Raw genomic sequence first — 15,163 nt, forward strand, 5'->3', positions numbered from 1 at the left:
GAGCATAAGTTATTATTTACTTTCAACATACAGAAAGTGTTTGTATATAACAGTTTAACATATGCTGTGAAGGTTTCACCAAAACCCATCCCCTTAAGAACCGAAAACAAGTATGCATGATCAACACGATCAAAAGCCTTTGTTTGATCCAGAAACAATAACCCAAAACTGGCAGGCACATACTTTTTACAGGAAATAATATCTCTTACCAGAAACAGGTTATCATGCATGGACCGTCCAGGAACACAGTAGGTTTGATCCGGCTGTATGACAGAGCTGATCACCTCTTTCAGCCGATTCGCTAATACTTTAGACAAGATTTTGTAGTCAGTACACAGTAAGGAAACAGGTCGCCAGTTCTCAATGAGTTGAGTGTTCCAAGGCTTCGGCAAAAGGCATACGACCGCCCTTCTACAGGACAGAGGAAGTTCTCCAGCACGAAGGCTTTCGTCAAGGACTTCAAGCAGATCCGGTCCCACAAGATTCCAAAATGTCTTATAAAACTCTCCAGGCAGCCCGTCAATCCCCGAGGCTTTACCATCTTTCAAGCCTCGCATGGCTGCTTCAAGTTCATCAGGTGAAATTGACGATTCCAGTGTGTGCTGCTTGTCCTCCTCGACTTCTGGGAGCCCAGCAATCAGCTCCTGTATCGCCTCACTGTTGATACTCTGGGCAGAATACAGGTCAGAGTAAAATGCTTTCAAGGCCGCTTTAATCTCCAGTTGGGAGGTAACCGTTGACCCATTAGCAGTACAGAGCTTATGAATTTGCTGTGAGTTTTTCACCGAATTCTCCAAGCTAAAGAAGTCCTTATTTGGCATATCCAAAGTCAAGTAACTCATCCTCATACGCACCAAGGTACCCATTGCCCGCTGCCTCACCATTTCGGTCAGTAATGACCTTTTTGTCCATAGCAACTGATCATATCCAAAATCTTTCCCAGCCCCATTACGATTCTGTTCCAATTCTGCAATTTCGGCCTTTAATGAGTCAATTGAGAGACTTTGCATTTTAGTAGTAAACAGACTATACTGTTGACAAAACGTTTTAACTTGACACTTTGCAAGGTCCCACCATATGCGAAGGTTGGCATGCTCAAGCTTAGATGACCGGATTTTCCCCCACACGGTTCGGAAGGCATCTTTAAATTTCTTATCACTTAACAACCGAGTATTGAGTGACCAGTATGCGCTACCTCCTGATGTCAGGGGTAATTTAAAGGACATTGCCACTAAATTATGATCTGAAAACCCTGTTGGGAGTATTTGGGTAGTGGACACCACATTCAGCATTGGCTTATTGATATAGATCCTGTCCAGCCTTGCCCATGATATGACGCCATCATGACATCTGCACCATGTGTAGGCCCGTGAAGTTGGATGCTGCAACCTCCACACATCCTCAAAGCAATAGTTCTTGATGAGGCTCGCTAACACCTTTGCAGAAGCGCCGTGGGGTTCATGTCCATTCCTGTCAACTGAAGGATCAATTGTACAGTTAAAGTCCCCTGCGATACAGGTGAGAGCAGCTGGATCCAGTCCCTCTACAAAGTCCCGCAGTGTGGAAAAGAATGTTCTTCTTTCTATAGGTTCACTTGGTGCATACACATTTACTATAATAAGCTTTTGTGTATTGCAGTAGAACTCCACCGCTATCAAATGTGCCTTATAGACCTCCCTATAAATAACACTCTGAGTGGGAAGCCTGGGACTTAAGGCGATGGCAACACCAGCCTTGGGTGTGGAAACCCCACTCAGCCACCATTGGCCTTTAAAAAGTTTACACCATTCAGCTGCCAAATTGTTTGTGGCATGGGTCTCTTGCAATAGAATGACATCTGCTTTTACCCTCTCCATTGCCTGGATTGCTTGAATTTTCCGTAAGGGGGCACATCCCCCATTGATGTTCAGGGAGGCAATATGTATTTCTCGCGTTGTCATTCTAAGGTGGTAGCTCACCGTCTGCCTGCAATTCTTTGTTCGCCTTTGTTACTGCTTTACGAAGACGTTGAAATTGAGGCTCTGAGAGCATGGGGTCATTTTTCTGTAAAAGAGGTTTCGAAACCTTAATGAAAGCTTGGACATCAGGGAAGTGATCTCTAATTACAACGTGACGTTGTCTAAACGTTACGTTTAAGAAATCAATGACCTTCCCTTTTGTCACCTCTGCTTGCCTCACCTGCTCCTTCTGAGACTCACTCAGGGCAGCAAGACTGCATCCTTCCTCATCAGCCTCGACCCCACTCTCACCCAGTGGTGTGTCAGGTACTGGCACCTCATCTATGTCATTGTCACCATGGTATTTTTGTTGCGTCTGCATGGCACCAACTACCCCATCGTTGTTGTCTGCCACCGACTTATCAATCTCTTTCTCATCATCTTCCGTTGAGATGGGGGTCCTTAACTGCTCGTCGCATGGTGCAGGGTGTCCACCATCACACACGGTGACACGCTCGGTAATGCTTCGATTCTCTTCATCCTGTGAAATGGGCAGATTCGCATCTCTACCTATTGCATTACCATTTTGCTCATGGTCATCAGGTTGGTCTGTACTACCATCTTCCTGCACGAGGACCATTTTGTTTCCTTTTCCTCCATTCTCATCGCTCGCAAGAGAGCGTTTCAAGTTTCTCCTCGACTCGGTCTCCATCAGCTTCACCTCCTCGAAGTCCCTTTGTTCTTGAGGTTGCAGCCTCTCCTCCACATATGGTTGCTCCACTACCGTATGGGCTTCTCCACCAGCACCACTGTCACCCGCACCCTCGTATTCCGGTGTTGACCTTTTTTCGACACCTGGCTCATCTACAGGGTCGTTCAAGTCATTTACAGGTGGGGGGGGGGGGGGGGTGGGGTGGGGGGGGGGGGTGGGGTGGGGTGGGGGGGGGGGCTGCCCCAGCTGCTGTGGCATAACTCTTCCTCACATCAGGACAATACTGCCGAGTGTGTCCGTATGCCCCACATGTATAGCAAATCAAGGTCTCAGTAGCTGCAAAGATCCGGTAATCATGATCTCCTATTTTAAAATTTATAGATATGTTCAGCTGTTTTGCCTCATCCTTTAGTACGACGAAACAAAAACGTCTAAACGACTCTACATGCTTCAGCCTTCCGTTCCTGGTTCGTAGGGGGACCGTGATAATTCGTGAGACGACAGTCCCATGCTCCCCTAATTTTCGTAGGATTTCTTCATTCCTCAGAAAGGGCGGAACGTTACTTAAAATAACTTTAACCGCCGGCGTGTCCATGGACGATACCGGAACAAATTGGTCGTTCCCCAACGTTAACCCGTTTTGCACCACGATGTCTGCAAGGCTAACTTGTGACACGAAAACCACCACTTTGTGGTTCATTCGAGACGCAGCACGAATGTTATTTACCCCGATCAAATCCCCGATTGCAAGTAGAACATCGTCCATTTGCACGTCTTCCGGCGGAACAAGGCACAGCCCGTGCTTACGCGATAACACCTCATCACTAACACGATCAGCAGTCCTTTGACTATTCCTATTAGCCATTTATCGGCAATCAACTAAACAAACTGAACAGTAACAATGCAATAAACTAACCAAACAAATCAAAATTAGTTAAATAAGTAAATAAATAAATAAATAATCGGCACGATATAACCAACCCACGTTATAAATTAATACAGGTGGCTAACCGTTACCGTGCTGTCTCTCTCTCCCTCTCTTGTCTCAAGAGCAGAAGGGAAACACGGAGAAACTTCACAAACTCGTACAAGGACACAAATGGAGTGAAAGGAGGATAGGAAAGACCACCAACACAGCACCGTACTCACAGCTCAACACCCACAGCCGCCATGATTACCACACCCACGCACGACTCACAACCATCCAGAAGGGGGCGTGCGAGAGAGAGAGAGAGAGAGAGAGAGAGAGAGAGAGAGAGAGAGAGAGAGAGAGAGAGAGAGAGAGAGAGAGAGAGAGAGAGAGAGAGACAGACGCAGCGAGACGCAGCTGCTGTTTGCTTGTCAGTGGAATGGGGGTACTGTACGACACAATGTGGAGTTGTCAGCAGAAAGAAAGAGAGAGTTCTCCAGAGTATCTGATAAGTCGTTTATGTGTATGAGAAACAAGGTGGGGCCCAATAAACTGCCTCAGGGAACTGCAGGCTCCACCGGGAGAATGAAGAAGGGAGTTCCATTGATGAACACGTTGATTGGATGAGTGGAGGAGGTTAGAAATCTAAGAATGAAAGTGGCCTTCTATGTCACAGGCAGAAAACTTGGCAAACAAAGGAGGATGCCAGACAGTGTAAAATGCCTGAGATATGTACAAGGACTTCTTGTTTGAGAATTAGGGTCTCCATCCATTTCTGGGAGAGGAGCAGAAGTATCTTCAGAGTTGAGTGACTGGGAGGGAATCAAAAACTAATACTCAGAGATCAGAGTGTTTGACAACAGGAAAGACTTGACTTCAGCAACAATGATGGATTGCGATGGCTTTGCTTATAAGTGGAAGTGCATGAAATGGTCTGTAGTTCACAGGATTTGCATGGGTGTCACGTAATCTATGGAATGACTAGATTTTCCATACTCAGCAGTATTCAGTGACTGAATATTCGACTACTACCAATAATACTACAACTACTACAACAACAGCTACTACTACTACAACTAATACCTATGGTGTTGGTATTAGTGTCATGGTGTTCTTCGTGTTGCACATGGACTAACTCGGGTGCGATCTTTAACATTAGCCAAATAATGGGCATATTTACAGGGGATTATTTATAAGGGAATTACTACAAATATTTACATGTGAAGAGTTCTCAAAACCGCAACAATACTTTTTTTAAAGGCTATCAATTAAGCTCAATCAATTAATCCCTCTCTCAAACAATTACTGTGTTTAAATGCATGTACATGTATAACACACATAATCCTGTCATCTAAGAAACTCGGTTTGTGCTTGGATGGGAGATGTGTGCATGGAAGGCTGAGTGTTGTTCGCTTGGCGCGGCAGAGACAGACACACACCTGTGTCAAGAGACAGACACAGACTGGCACGGATCGACAGACACATACACAGACTCGCACGGCAGACACAGACACAGACCGGCGCAACAGAGACAGACCGGCGCAACAGAGACAGAAGACACAGACAGACCGGCTTGGCAGACAGACACCCACAGGCACGGCAGAGACAGTGCATGTATGCATGTGTGTGTGTGCATGTATGCATGTGTTTATGTGTGTATGTGTGTGTCTGTGTGTGTGTGTGTGTGTGTGTGTGTGTGTGTGTGTGTGTGTGCATGTCTGTGTGCGTTTATGTGTGTGTATATGTGTGTTTATGTGTGTGCCTGTGTGTATGTGTGTGTGTGTGTATGGCTGTGTTTATGCGTGTGTGTGTGTGTGTGTTTATGTGTGTGTGTGTGTGTATGTGTCTGTGTTTTTTGTGGGGTAAAATGAACGTATCTTTCATTGAAACAGCTGTTCACTACCATCTCTTATCTTCCCCCATCCAAAATCTTGATCTTTTCTACCCCCGTTAATACATCCCAAATCCACCCTCTTTGAATCTCCGACTTCATTCCGGAAATTCCTAGCAATGTCCATTTGTTATATACTGTGTACCACTCGCCCCCCCCCCCCCCCACACCCTCCCTCTCCAACAACCTCCAGCCCTCTCCCTTCCAGAGATCTCCCGATGTCCCTGTTCTCTACTGTTGTGTTCGTGTGTTTCCCTCTCTCTGCCCCTCTTGTCTCCCGCTCCCTTCATTTTATGTTTTGTGTGTCTGTTTGTCTTTTTTTGTGTTTAATGCGTTAGCTCTTACACGAGCCTCGACTTTGTATACAAAAAAAAAAAAAAAAATACAACTACTACTACTAGAGCAACTACTACAACAACTACTACTACTACTACTAATAAAACTACGACTACCACTACAGCTACTGCTTATACTACTACTACAACTACTACTACTAGAACAACTACTACTACTACGAATACGACTACTACTACAACTACTACTAATAATACTACAACAACTACTACTAGAGCAACTACTACAACAACTACTTCTACTACTAAATCTACGACTACTACTACAGCTACTACTTGTACTACAACTATAACTACTACTAATAATTCTACAACTACTACTACTAGAACAACTACTACTACAACTACTACTACTAATACGACTACTACTACAACTACTACTAATAATACTACAACAACTACTACTAGAGCAACTACTACAACAATTACCTCTACTACTAAATCTACGACTACCACTACAGCTACTACTTATACTACTACTATAACTACTAATAATAATACTACAACTACTACAACTAGAACAACTACTACTACAACTACTACTACTAATACGACTACTACTACAACTACTTCTAATAATACTACAACAACTACAACTAGAGCAACTACTACAACAACTACTTATACTACTAAATCTATGACTACCACTACAGCTACTACTTATACTACAACTATAACTACTACTAATAATACTACAACTACTACTACTAGAACAACTACTACTACAACTACTACTACTAATACGACTACTACTACAACTACTTCTAATAATACTACAACAACTACTACTAGAGCAACTACTACAACAACTACTTCTACTACTCGAACTACGACTACCACTACAACTACTACTTATACTACTACGACTACTACCACTAGAACAACTACTACAACTACTACTAATACTACAACTACTACTACTAATAGGACAACTACTACAACTACTACTAATAATACTACAACTATTACTACAAGAGCAACTACTACAATAACAACCTCTACTACTATAACTACGACTACTAACAACTACTACTAATAATACAACAACTACTACTAGAGCAACTACTACAACAACTACTTCTACTACTAAATCTATGACTACCACTACAGCTACTACTTATACTACTACTATAACTACTACTACTACAACTACTACTACTAATACGACTACTACTACAACTACTACTAATAATACAACAACAACTACGACTAGAGCAACTACTACAACAACTACTTATATTACTAAATCTATGACTACCACTACAGCTACTACTTATACTACAACTATAACTACTACTAATAATACTACAACTACTACTACTACAACAACTACTACTACAACTACTACTACTAATACGACTACTACTACAACTACTACTAATAATACTACAACAACTACTACTAGAGCAACCACTACAACAACTACTTCTACTACTCGAACTACGACTACCACTACAACTACTACTTATACTACTACGACTACTACCACTAGAACAACTACTACAACAACTACTACTAATACTACAACTACTACTACTAATAGGACAACTACTACAACTACTACTAATAATACTACAACTATTACTACTAGAGCAACTACTACAATAACAACTTATACTACTATAACTACGACTACCACTACAACTACTACTTATACTAGTACTACGGCTACAATCCTAATTAATCGCACTTTATTGTGGGTTCGGCCTGGTAAGGATTTTTTTTCCTCCAAGTCTTTCACGAATCACATACCACACCTGAGGTTCAAATGAAGTTTGTCTTGGCAGGAAGTTGTAAGTTGTTCAGGGTTTTAGCGACGACTTGCCTACTCTTCATGAAAGACAGCGAGGGATCCTGAACGTCCATGAACAACATCGAGTGCGGCAGTTTATACCTGAGTCGGGATTTGAACCCAGACTCAATAGCTCAGACAACTTGCCACGTCATAGCTTTCCTGCTGGTCCCGAGTTCATCATAAAAACTTTCGTGCTCTGTTTACGATGTGACATATTCTATGGTTTTGAGGACATTATCAGCCAGGTATATCTCAATTTGGTGTCACGTGCCCACACTTACCATTGTACACCAGGTGGAGTTTTCGTAACACTGGAGGCAGCCAGGTTAAGACGCTATTTAGAGCTCCCATTCCCACGTCCACCATGTCCCAAATGACTTGTTTAAAGTTGTTCGCCAGACCCAAGTCGAACAGGTTCAGTCACTTCCAAGAGGAAGTGAAAGTTGGCCAACTTTGTACAATACACTAATACAGACTTGGCATTTAATATGGAATATTTTTTTGTGGGGGTGAACTTACTTTCAAGATGTCTTAGAACCAAAAGTTCATTGGAATTATGTTGAAATTATTCCAGATTTTGTTAATGTGACCTTTAAAAGAAACAAAAACCACATTTGACATTTCGAAACAAATAAATTGATCCTTGAAAGTGATGTAAACTGATATCGAACTCAATTCATGGACAGTACTCTGTTAAACTTCTGTACGTTTTACAGAAGTATCTCTTTATTTTGCACATTAGCCAAAATTTTTTTTAACAAAAACAAAAGTGAAATTACGACTGGGATTAAGGACAGTAAAATTACAGTTCAGTACTTCGTGTAACCCCCACGAGCATTCAGGAGAGCACGTACACGTTGAGGCATGCTGTTCATGAGATTTGCAAAGGTTTGGACAGGAATCGCTTGCCATGCAGTGACAATAGCCTGCTGCAATTCACGCACAGAGGCAGGCTGCTGGTCCAAGTGGTCGATTTGATGCGTTAATTCTGCCCACAAGTTCTCTATCGGATTCATATCCAGGGACATGGCAGGCCACTCCATATGCTCTACACCACGGTCAGCAAGAAAGTGTTGGATCATGCGAGCACGATGAGGCCGTGCATTGTCATCTTGGAAGACAAAGTTTCCTCGAAAGGCTGCACGAGCAAATGGAAGCAATGTTTCTTCCAGAATGGCCCTGTACTTGAACTGGTTCAGGTTTCCATTCAGAACAACCAGGTCAGTTATGCCCCCTGCATGAAAAGCAGCTCAAACGGTCACCCCACCACCTCCAGCTTGGACTCTTGGCACTATACAATCTTCGTTGTAGGCTTCATGCACTTGTCTGCGCACTCGGACGCGGCCATCTTGACGATAGACCAGAAATCTAGACTCGTCACTGAAGATCACGTGATTCCAGTGCCCTGGCTGCCATTGACGGTGCTCTCTGGCCCACTGCAATCGGCGCTGGCGGTGTTGTCTGGTCAGGCGTGGCTTTCTCAGGGGACGTCTAGCACGATAGCCTGCTTGAACCAGTCGTTGGTTGACTAGCCTTCTGGATACAGGCACATTTGTCAGTTGCTGCCACTCAGCCCTAAGCCGATTAGCTGACTTGGTACGGCCATTGCGGACTAACCGGTGCAGCTGGCGATCATCCCTCCTTGTGGTTCTGCGGGGACGTCCTGGCCTCGGTATTGGAGTAGGGACACCCCTCTGAGCATTTCGTTTCAGGATCTTTGACACCTGATCTTGAGTGATGCCATACTGCCGAGCAATAGCACGCTGTTGCATGCCAGAATTTCGTAAAGCCACCACTCCATGACAAACAGCATTGTCAAGTTGACAGACCATCTCCAGAGGAAGCGGCAATAACTTTTGGAGACGTGCAGCAGTTGTTTTCCACTAATACAGAACGCAACAACCCTTGTATACCCGACTGTGAAGCCAATCATCAAATGCACCTGTCCGTACATTTTGCCACACTACCTGTGATATAATCCTGTTGTTGACTTCTTGCTGCGACAGACAATCGGTGACATGGTTCTTTTAACAAATAAATCACCAAAGTGTAAAAGAAACTCACCAGGTTGATATACTGAGTTAAGAAAGTAAACCCAAGTCAAGAAAAAAAATAATTCCATATTAAATGCTAAGTCTGTACAATGTAGGTACAGTACTATAGACAAAAGACATGTCTCTCCCTGGCATTCTGCGTTCTTTTATTTCAGGACGACGACGGACAAGGGTGCGAGTACAACTGGACAATCCTCTTGAGTAAGTTCAGTTATTCAAACTCCTGGGTGTCACCATCAGCAGCCATGATCTTTTTGAGTAAACCACATTTAATAGTTGGCCTCCTGCAGACACTGACTGTGCATCCTTCATTGTACTCGCACAAAGTCCTTCCTTGGCACTCCTGAGCTCCTATCTACCTACAAGCACCTCATCCACAACTTCCCCTCTGGGGTGGCTCCCCTGTCTCACATCTTGCTCAGCTTGTCACCATGGAAACCAAGGCCTTCAACATTGTTGGAATCTCCTGCGATGAAGGTGAGTCGATTGGCCTAATCAGTTTGATCTCCATCAATGACAGGTCTATGGTTTGCCAGTCTTCTTCTACTACCTCGTTTCTGGTCTTGTGCCCTCTACCTTTTCCATGCTTTGCCATCCTCCCCCTCCCCCCCTTTCTCTGCCACACTCACACAGTTTCACCTTCAACTCTATTTTTGTGAAGCTACCTCCATCCAGAATGACTGGTCACCGCTACTCATGCATTGACCACCACTCTTATATGAACGATTGTACATCTTATTATATTCGAACAAACGTATATGGTTATGTATGTTTATATGTGACCAAAACGTCTTCTTCTTCTTCTTCAAATAAAATTGACACCCAAAACACAGTCCGTGAACTCTTAATTACGTTTAGACTACTGAGACCCTCAGACCTTTGATGACCCTTTAAGTCTCCCAAGACCCTTAAGACTACCAAGACCCCTTAAGACACAAAATACCCTGAAGAGCCAAAAGCCCCTGAAGACCCCAAAGACCCAAAGCACCCCAACGACCCAAAATACCCTTAAAGGCCCTGACGATCCAAAAGACCCTGAAGACCCAAATGGCCCCGAAGACCCAAAAACATCCCCAAGACCCAAAATACCCTGAAGACCCAAAACACCCCGAATAACCAAAACACCTCAAAGACCCAAAACACCCCAAAGACCCAAAACACCCCAAAGACCCAAAACACCCAGAAGACCCAAAAAGACCCCGAAGACCGAAAAGACCCCGAAGACCGAATAGACCCTGAATACCCCCCAAAGACGCAAAACACCCGAAGACCCAAAACACCCTGAAGACCAAAAACACCCCGAAGACCCTTAAATACCCTTTAGACCCAAAAGACCCAAAAATAGCCTGAAGAACCAAAATACCCCAAAGACCCTTAAAGACCCAGAGGAACGAAAAGACCCTTCAGACCCAAAAGCCTCTGAAGACCCAAAATACCCTTTAAAGGACCAGAGGATCCAAAAGACTCTGAAGACCCAAATGGCCCTGAAGACCCGAAACACTGTGAAGACCCAAAAGACACCGAAATCGTCAAATATGCCTATACCTCTGAAACGACGTGGTGAGGCGCGCAGAGTCACGCTAGTCATACTAATTCTGAGAGTGCAAGATCCAACAAAACCTGGTTCCACAACAATCGTGTTCTCAACAGACATACAATGAAAGAGAAACACTTTGAAATGCCACGTGGCAGACATTTTGAACTAGTACAACGACGTGGAGGTACACCTGTTTTGCTGCTCTGCTAGCACGAAGCCAGACTTGAGAGCTCCAAGGTAAGTGCTGTTGCGCTATCCCTTCACCATATTGTCGGATTTATGGCGAGTTGAGCTCAGCAATGTCACCATTTTGACATAAGTATTATGTAGGCAGCATGCAATATCCCAATGTAACACTTCCTGTGTTAATAAACATATGTAGGCCTACTGTGAAGTGAGACTCTCCCCCCATAACCAAGAAGTGTGACATTTGTAAATCATTCAGGGATGATAAAGTCGGGAGAAAGAAGTTCGTGTTGATTTTTAAACAGTGAAATTGTTGTGGAGGACAGATCACTTACCGGTAGTGATTATTCGTAAGGCGGAAACAAGAGAGAAAACATGGAAATCGAGAAAGTAGTGACAGAAAGATTGAACTACAGCGAAAACAACAAGGAACATGAAAACCAAACAAAGGAAATTGGCGCAGAACCAAAAAGACAACAAGAAACAGCAAAGTCCGAGCAAGTAGGTCTTCAACACCATCGAGTCACACATGATTGCTCTCCAAGGAAGGTGATCGGTCGTGTCAAAAAAGGTAAGCGACACTTCACGTTTTCCATTCACACAACATACTGGGCCACAGGGCGTCGCAAAAGTTACCTGACAAGTTTACACAATCTTCCTGGATTTGCCTTTTTGGGGTTTAAGATGGAAATATTGTTTTTGAAATAAAGATATTTTTGAGAATTTTTTTTTTAAAGATTAAAATGTTCTTTCTTATGAGACTTTTAAAAATTATTATTACAGAGCTCGAGGCTCGTGGAAGAGCATAATGACAGGGCCTGGTGGACTTTGGTATAGCAAAGGAGCAGGTGGAGTTGACGTACAAAGGATCGGATCAAGGTGGAGAAATGGGGAAGGAATTAATATGTTGGAACCCATCTGTGGATCGGTCCCATCGGCCGATGGGTCTGCATTGTCATTTCTCGTGCATCCACAGATGGGTCAGACCCATCGGCCGATGGGACCGATCCACAGATGGGTTCCAACAAATACATGGACAGGACAACTTAGGAAGATACATACTGCTACCAATAGGTGGCGCTGCTGACCATCAGGGAGCACTTGTGATATGGCTCCCAACCTGAAAATGATCACTTTGGGGAGTACTACATGTGCGTACGAAGTTGGACACATTTACCACAATTTTCACAATTCATCTAATATTTTACCAAAATCGGCCCCACTAAAATATATAATTTAACCCCCCCCCCCCTCCCCCTCCATTACCCCTCACTCCCCCGCCTCCCTCCCCGTTCCCGTTTCTAGCACAGTCTCATAAACCCAACAACATAAAAAGTTATCAGTTAGATTACCAATGTCCCAAAAGGTGTCCCCTGGGGATTATCTCACTCTCACACACACGAAAATTTGATGCAGGAGGAAGCCATTTGGCCTATCATGCCTGCGCCACATCAACACGAGACCAATTTAAATGGGGGCAGGGTAGAAGGTGGTTGTTGGGTGAGAAACACACAACATCAACCACACCACACACCACCGCTTGACGAGTCCCCTACATGCATACTACTCCACACAGATGCACACAATCACCCATTCATACTCAAGCTACCGAAAAGGCCTGCCAATATCCCAATACCCCTCTATCTCCAATACATCCATGTGCCTATCGAATTCCAATTTAAACTTAGCCACTATTTCTGCTGCCACTACCTTTGCAGGGAGACCATTCCATGCATTAACAAGAACGGCACTCAGTAGAGGGCATACCTCCGTCGGGTGAACAGTTTATGTTTTGTATCCCAGAGTAGACCAGAAAATCACAATACAGAATCACATTTAATCAAAATCATCCGTCCACCACTTTTTGAGATATCCTGCTATGTATCGTTTTTGGCCCTATCTCCCAATGATGAAGAATCACTTAAAAAATTATCCTAGCTGGATCCGCATCTGGATCTTCACCAAAATCTAAACGAATCGTCCTTGTCAGATTCCTAACCGGTCCACCAGGTTTTGTCCAAATCCATCCATACCTTTTTGAGATATCCTGCTATATGTTGGATTTGGCCCTATCTCTCAATGGTGAAAAATCATTTAAAAAATTTAATATTTCTCATATCCGAATCCATATTCAGATCTTCACCAAAATCTAATCGAATCGTCCTTGTCAGACACCCAACCGGTCCACCAAGTTTCGTCCAAATCCGGCCACAACGTTTTGAGATATCGTGCTATATGTTGGATTTAGCCCGATCATTCAATGGTGAAGAATCATTAAAAAAAATTAAGCAATTCTCATATCCGAATCCATATTCAGATCTTCACCAAAATCTAATCGAATCGTCCTTGTCAGACACCCAACCGGTCCACCAAGTTTCGTCCAAATCCGGCCACAACGTTTTGAGATATCGTGCTATATGTTGGATTTAGCCCGATCATTCAATGGTGAAGAATCATTAAAAAAATTAAGCAATTCTCATATCCGAATCCATATTCAGATCTTCACCAAAATCTAATCGAATCGTCCTTGTCAGGCACCCAACCGCTCCACCAAGTTTCGTCCAAATCCGTCCACAACTTTTTGAGATATCCTGCTAAATGTAGGATTTAGCCTGATCATTCAATGGTGAAGAATCATTAAAAAAATTAAACAATTATCATATCCGAATACATATTCAGATCTTCACCAAAATCTAATCGAATCGTCCTTGTCAGACACCCAACCGGTCCACCAAGTTTCGTCCAAATCCGTCCATACCATTTTGAGATATCCTGCTATGTATCGTTTTTGGCCATATATCTCCCAATGGTGAAGAATCACTTAAAAAATTATAGTAGCCGGATCCGGATCCGGATCTTCACCAAAATCGAATCATTTCGTCCATGTTACATACGCTACATCTCTGCCAAACGTCGTCCGAATCCGTCCACAACATTTTGAGATATTTTGTTCACAAACGGACAGACAGACAAACGGACAGACAGGGGCGAAAACATAACCTCCCCTGTATAATGCATGGAATGGTCTCCCTGTAAAGGTAGTGGCAGCAGAAATAGTGGCTAAGTTTAAAGTGGAATTACAGACTTGGCATTTAATATGGAATTTTTTTTTTTCTTGACTTGGGTTTACTTTCTGAACTCAGTATATCAATATGGTGAGTTTCTTTTACCCGTCGGTGATGTCTTTGTTGAAATAACCATGTCACTGATTGTCTTTCGCAGCAAGATGTCAATAACAAGATTATATCACAGGTGGCATGACAAAATGTAAGGACAGGTACATTTGACGATTGGCTTCACAATCGGGTATATAAGGGTTGTTGCGTTCTGTATTAGTGGAAAACAACTGCTGCACATCTACAAAAGTTATTGCCGCTTCCTCTGGAGATGGTCTGACAACTTGACAATGCTGTTTGTCATGGAGTGGTGGCTTTACGAAATTCTGGCATGCAACAGCGTGCTATTGCTCGGCAGTATGGCATCACTCAAGATCAGGTGTCAAAGATCCTGAAACGAAATGCTCAGAGGGGTGTCCCGACTCCAATACCGAGGCCAGGACGTCCACGCAGAACCACAAGGAGAGATGATCGCCAGCTGCACCGGTTAGTCTGCAATGGCCGTACCAAGTCAGCTAATCGGCTTAGGGCTGAGTGGCAGCAACTGACAAATGTGCCTGTATCCAGAAGGCTAGTCAACCAACGACTGGTTCAAGCAGGCTATTGTGCCAGGCATCCCCTGAGAAAGCCACGCTTGACCAGACAACACAGCCAGCGCCGAGTGCAGTGGGC

The 15,163-nt window shown here is 43.7% G+C and overlaps 3 protein-coding genes across 3 annotated transcripts in view; 2 read left to right on the forward strand and 1 right to left on the reverse strand.

The window, feature by feature from the left end:
• Positions 1-8,008, reverse strand: part of LOC144890699 (uncharacterized) — a 45,665-nt gene extending 37,657 nt beyond the window's left edge. The window contains exon 1 of the mRNA XM_078772156.1: positions 7,880-8,008. Coding sequence (XP_078628282.1) covers positions 7,880-7,964 — 85 coding nt within the window. The 5' untranslated portion in view covers positions 7,965-8,008. The remainder of the gene's footprint in view (positions 1-7,879) is intronic.
• A 3,679-nt stretch (positions 8,009-11,687) lies between these two features.
• LOC137420956 (peptidoglycan-recognition protein SC2) overlaps positions 11,688-15,163 on the forward strand; it is a 42,078-nt gene continuing 38,602 nt past the window's right edge. Inside the window, exon 1 of the mRNA XM_078772155.1 lies at positions 11,688-11,946. Coding sequence (XP_078628281.1) covers positions 11,751-11,946 — 196 coding nt within the window. The 5' untranslated portion in view covers positions 11,688-11,750. The remainder of the gene's footprint in view (positions 11,947-15,163) is intronic.
• Positions 13,117-15,163, forward strand: part of ST3GAL5 (ST3 beta-galactoside alpha-2,3-sialyltransferase 5) — a 1,112,943-nt gene continuing 1,110,896 nt past the window's right edge. The window contains exon 1 of the mRNA XM_078772153.1: positions 13,117-13,256. The gene's annotated coding sequence lies outside the window, so the exon portion shown is untranslated. The remainder of the gene's footprint in view (positions 13,257-15,163) is intronic.

This window comes from Myxine glutinosa, chromosome 2, assembly GCF_964187855.1.
Source record: "Myxine glutinosa chromosome 2, kmMyxGlut1.1, whole genome shotgun sequence".
In the NCBI taxonomy this organism is placed as follows: Eukaryota; Metazoa; Chordata; class Myxini; order Myxiniformes; family Myxinidae; genus Myxine; species Myxine glutinosa.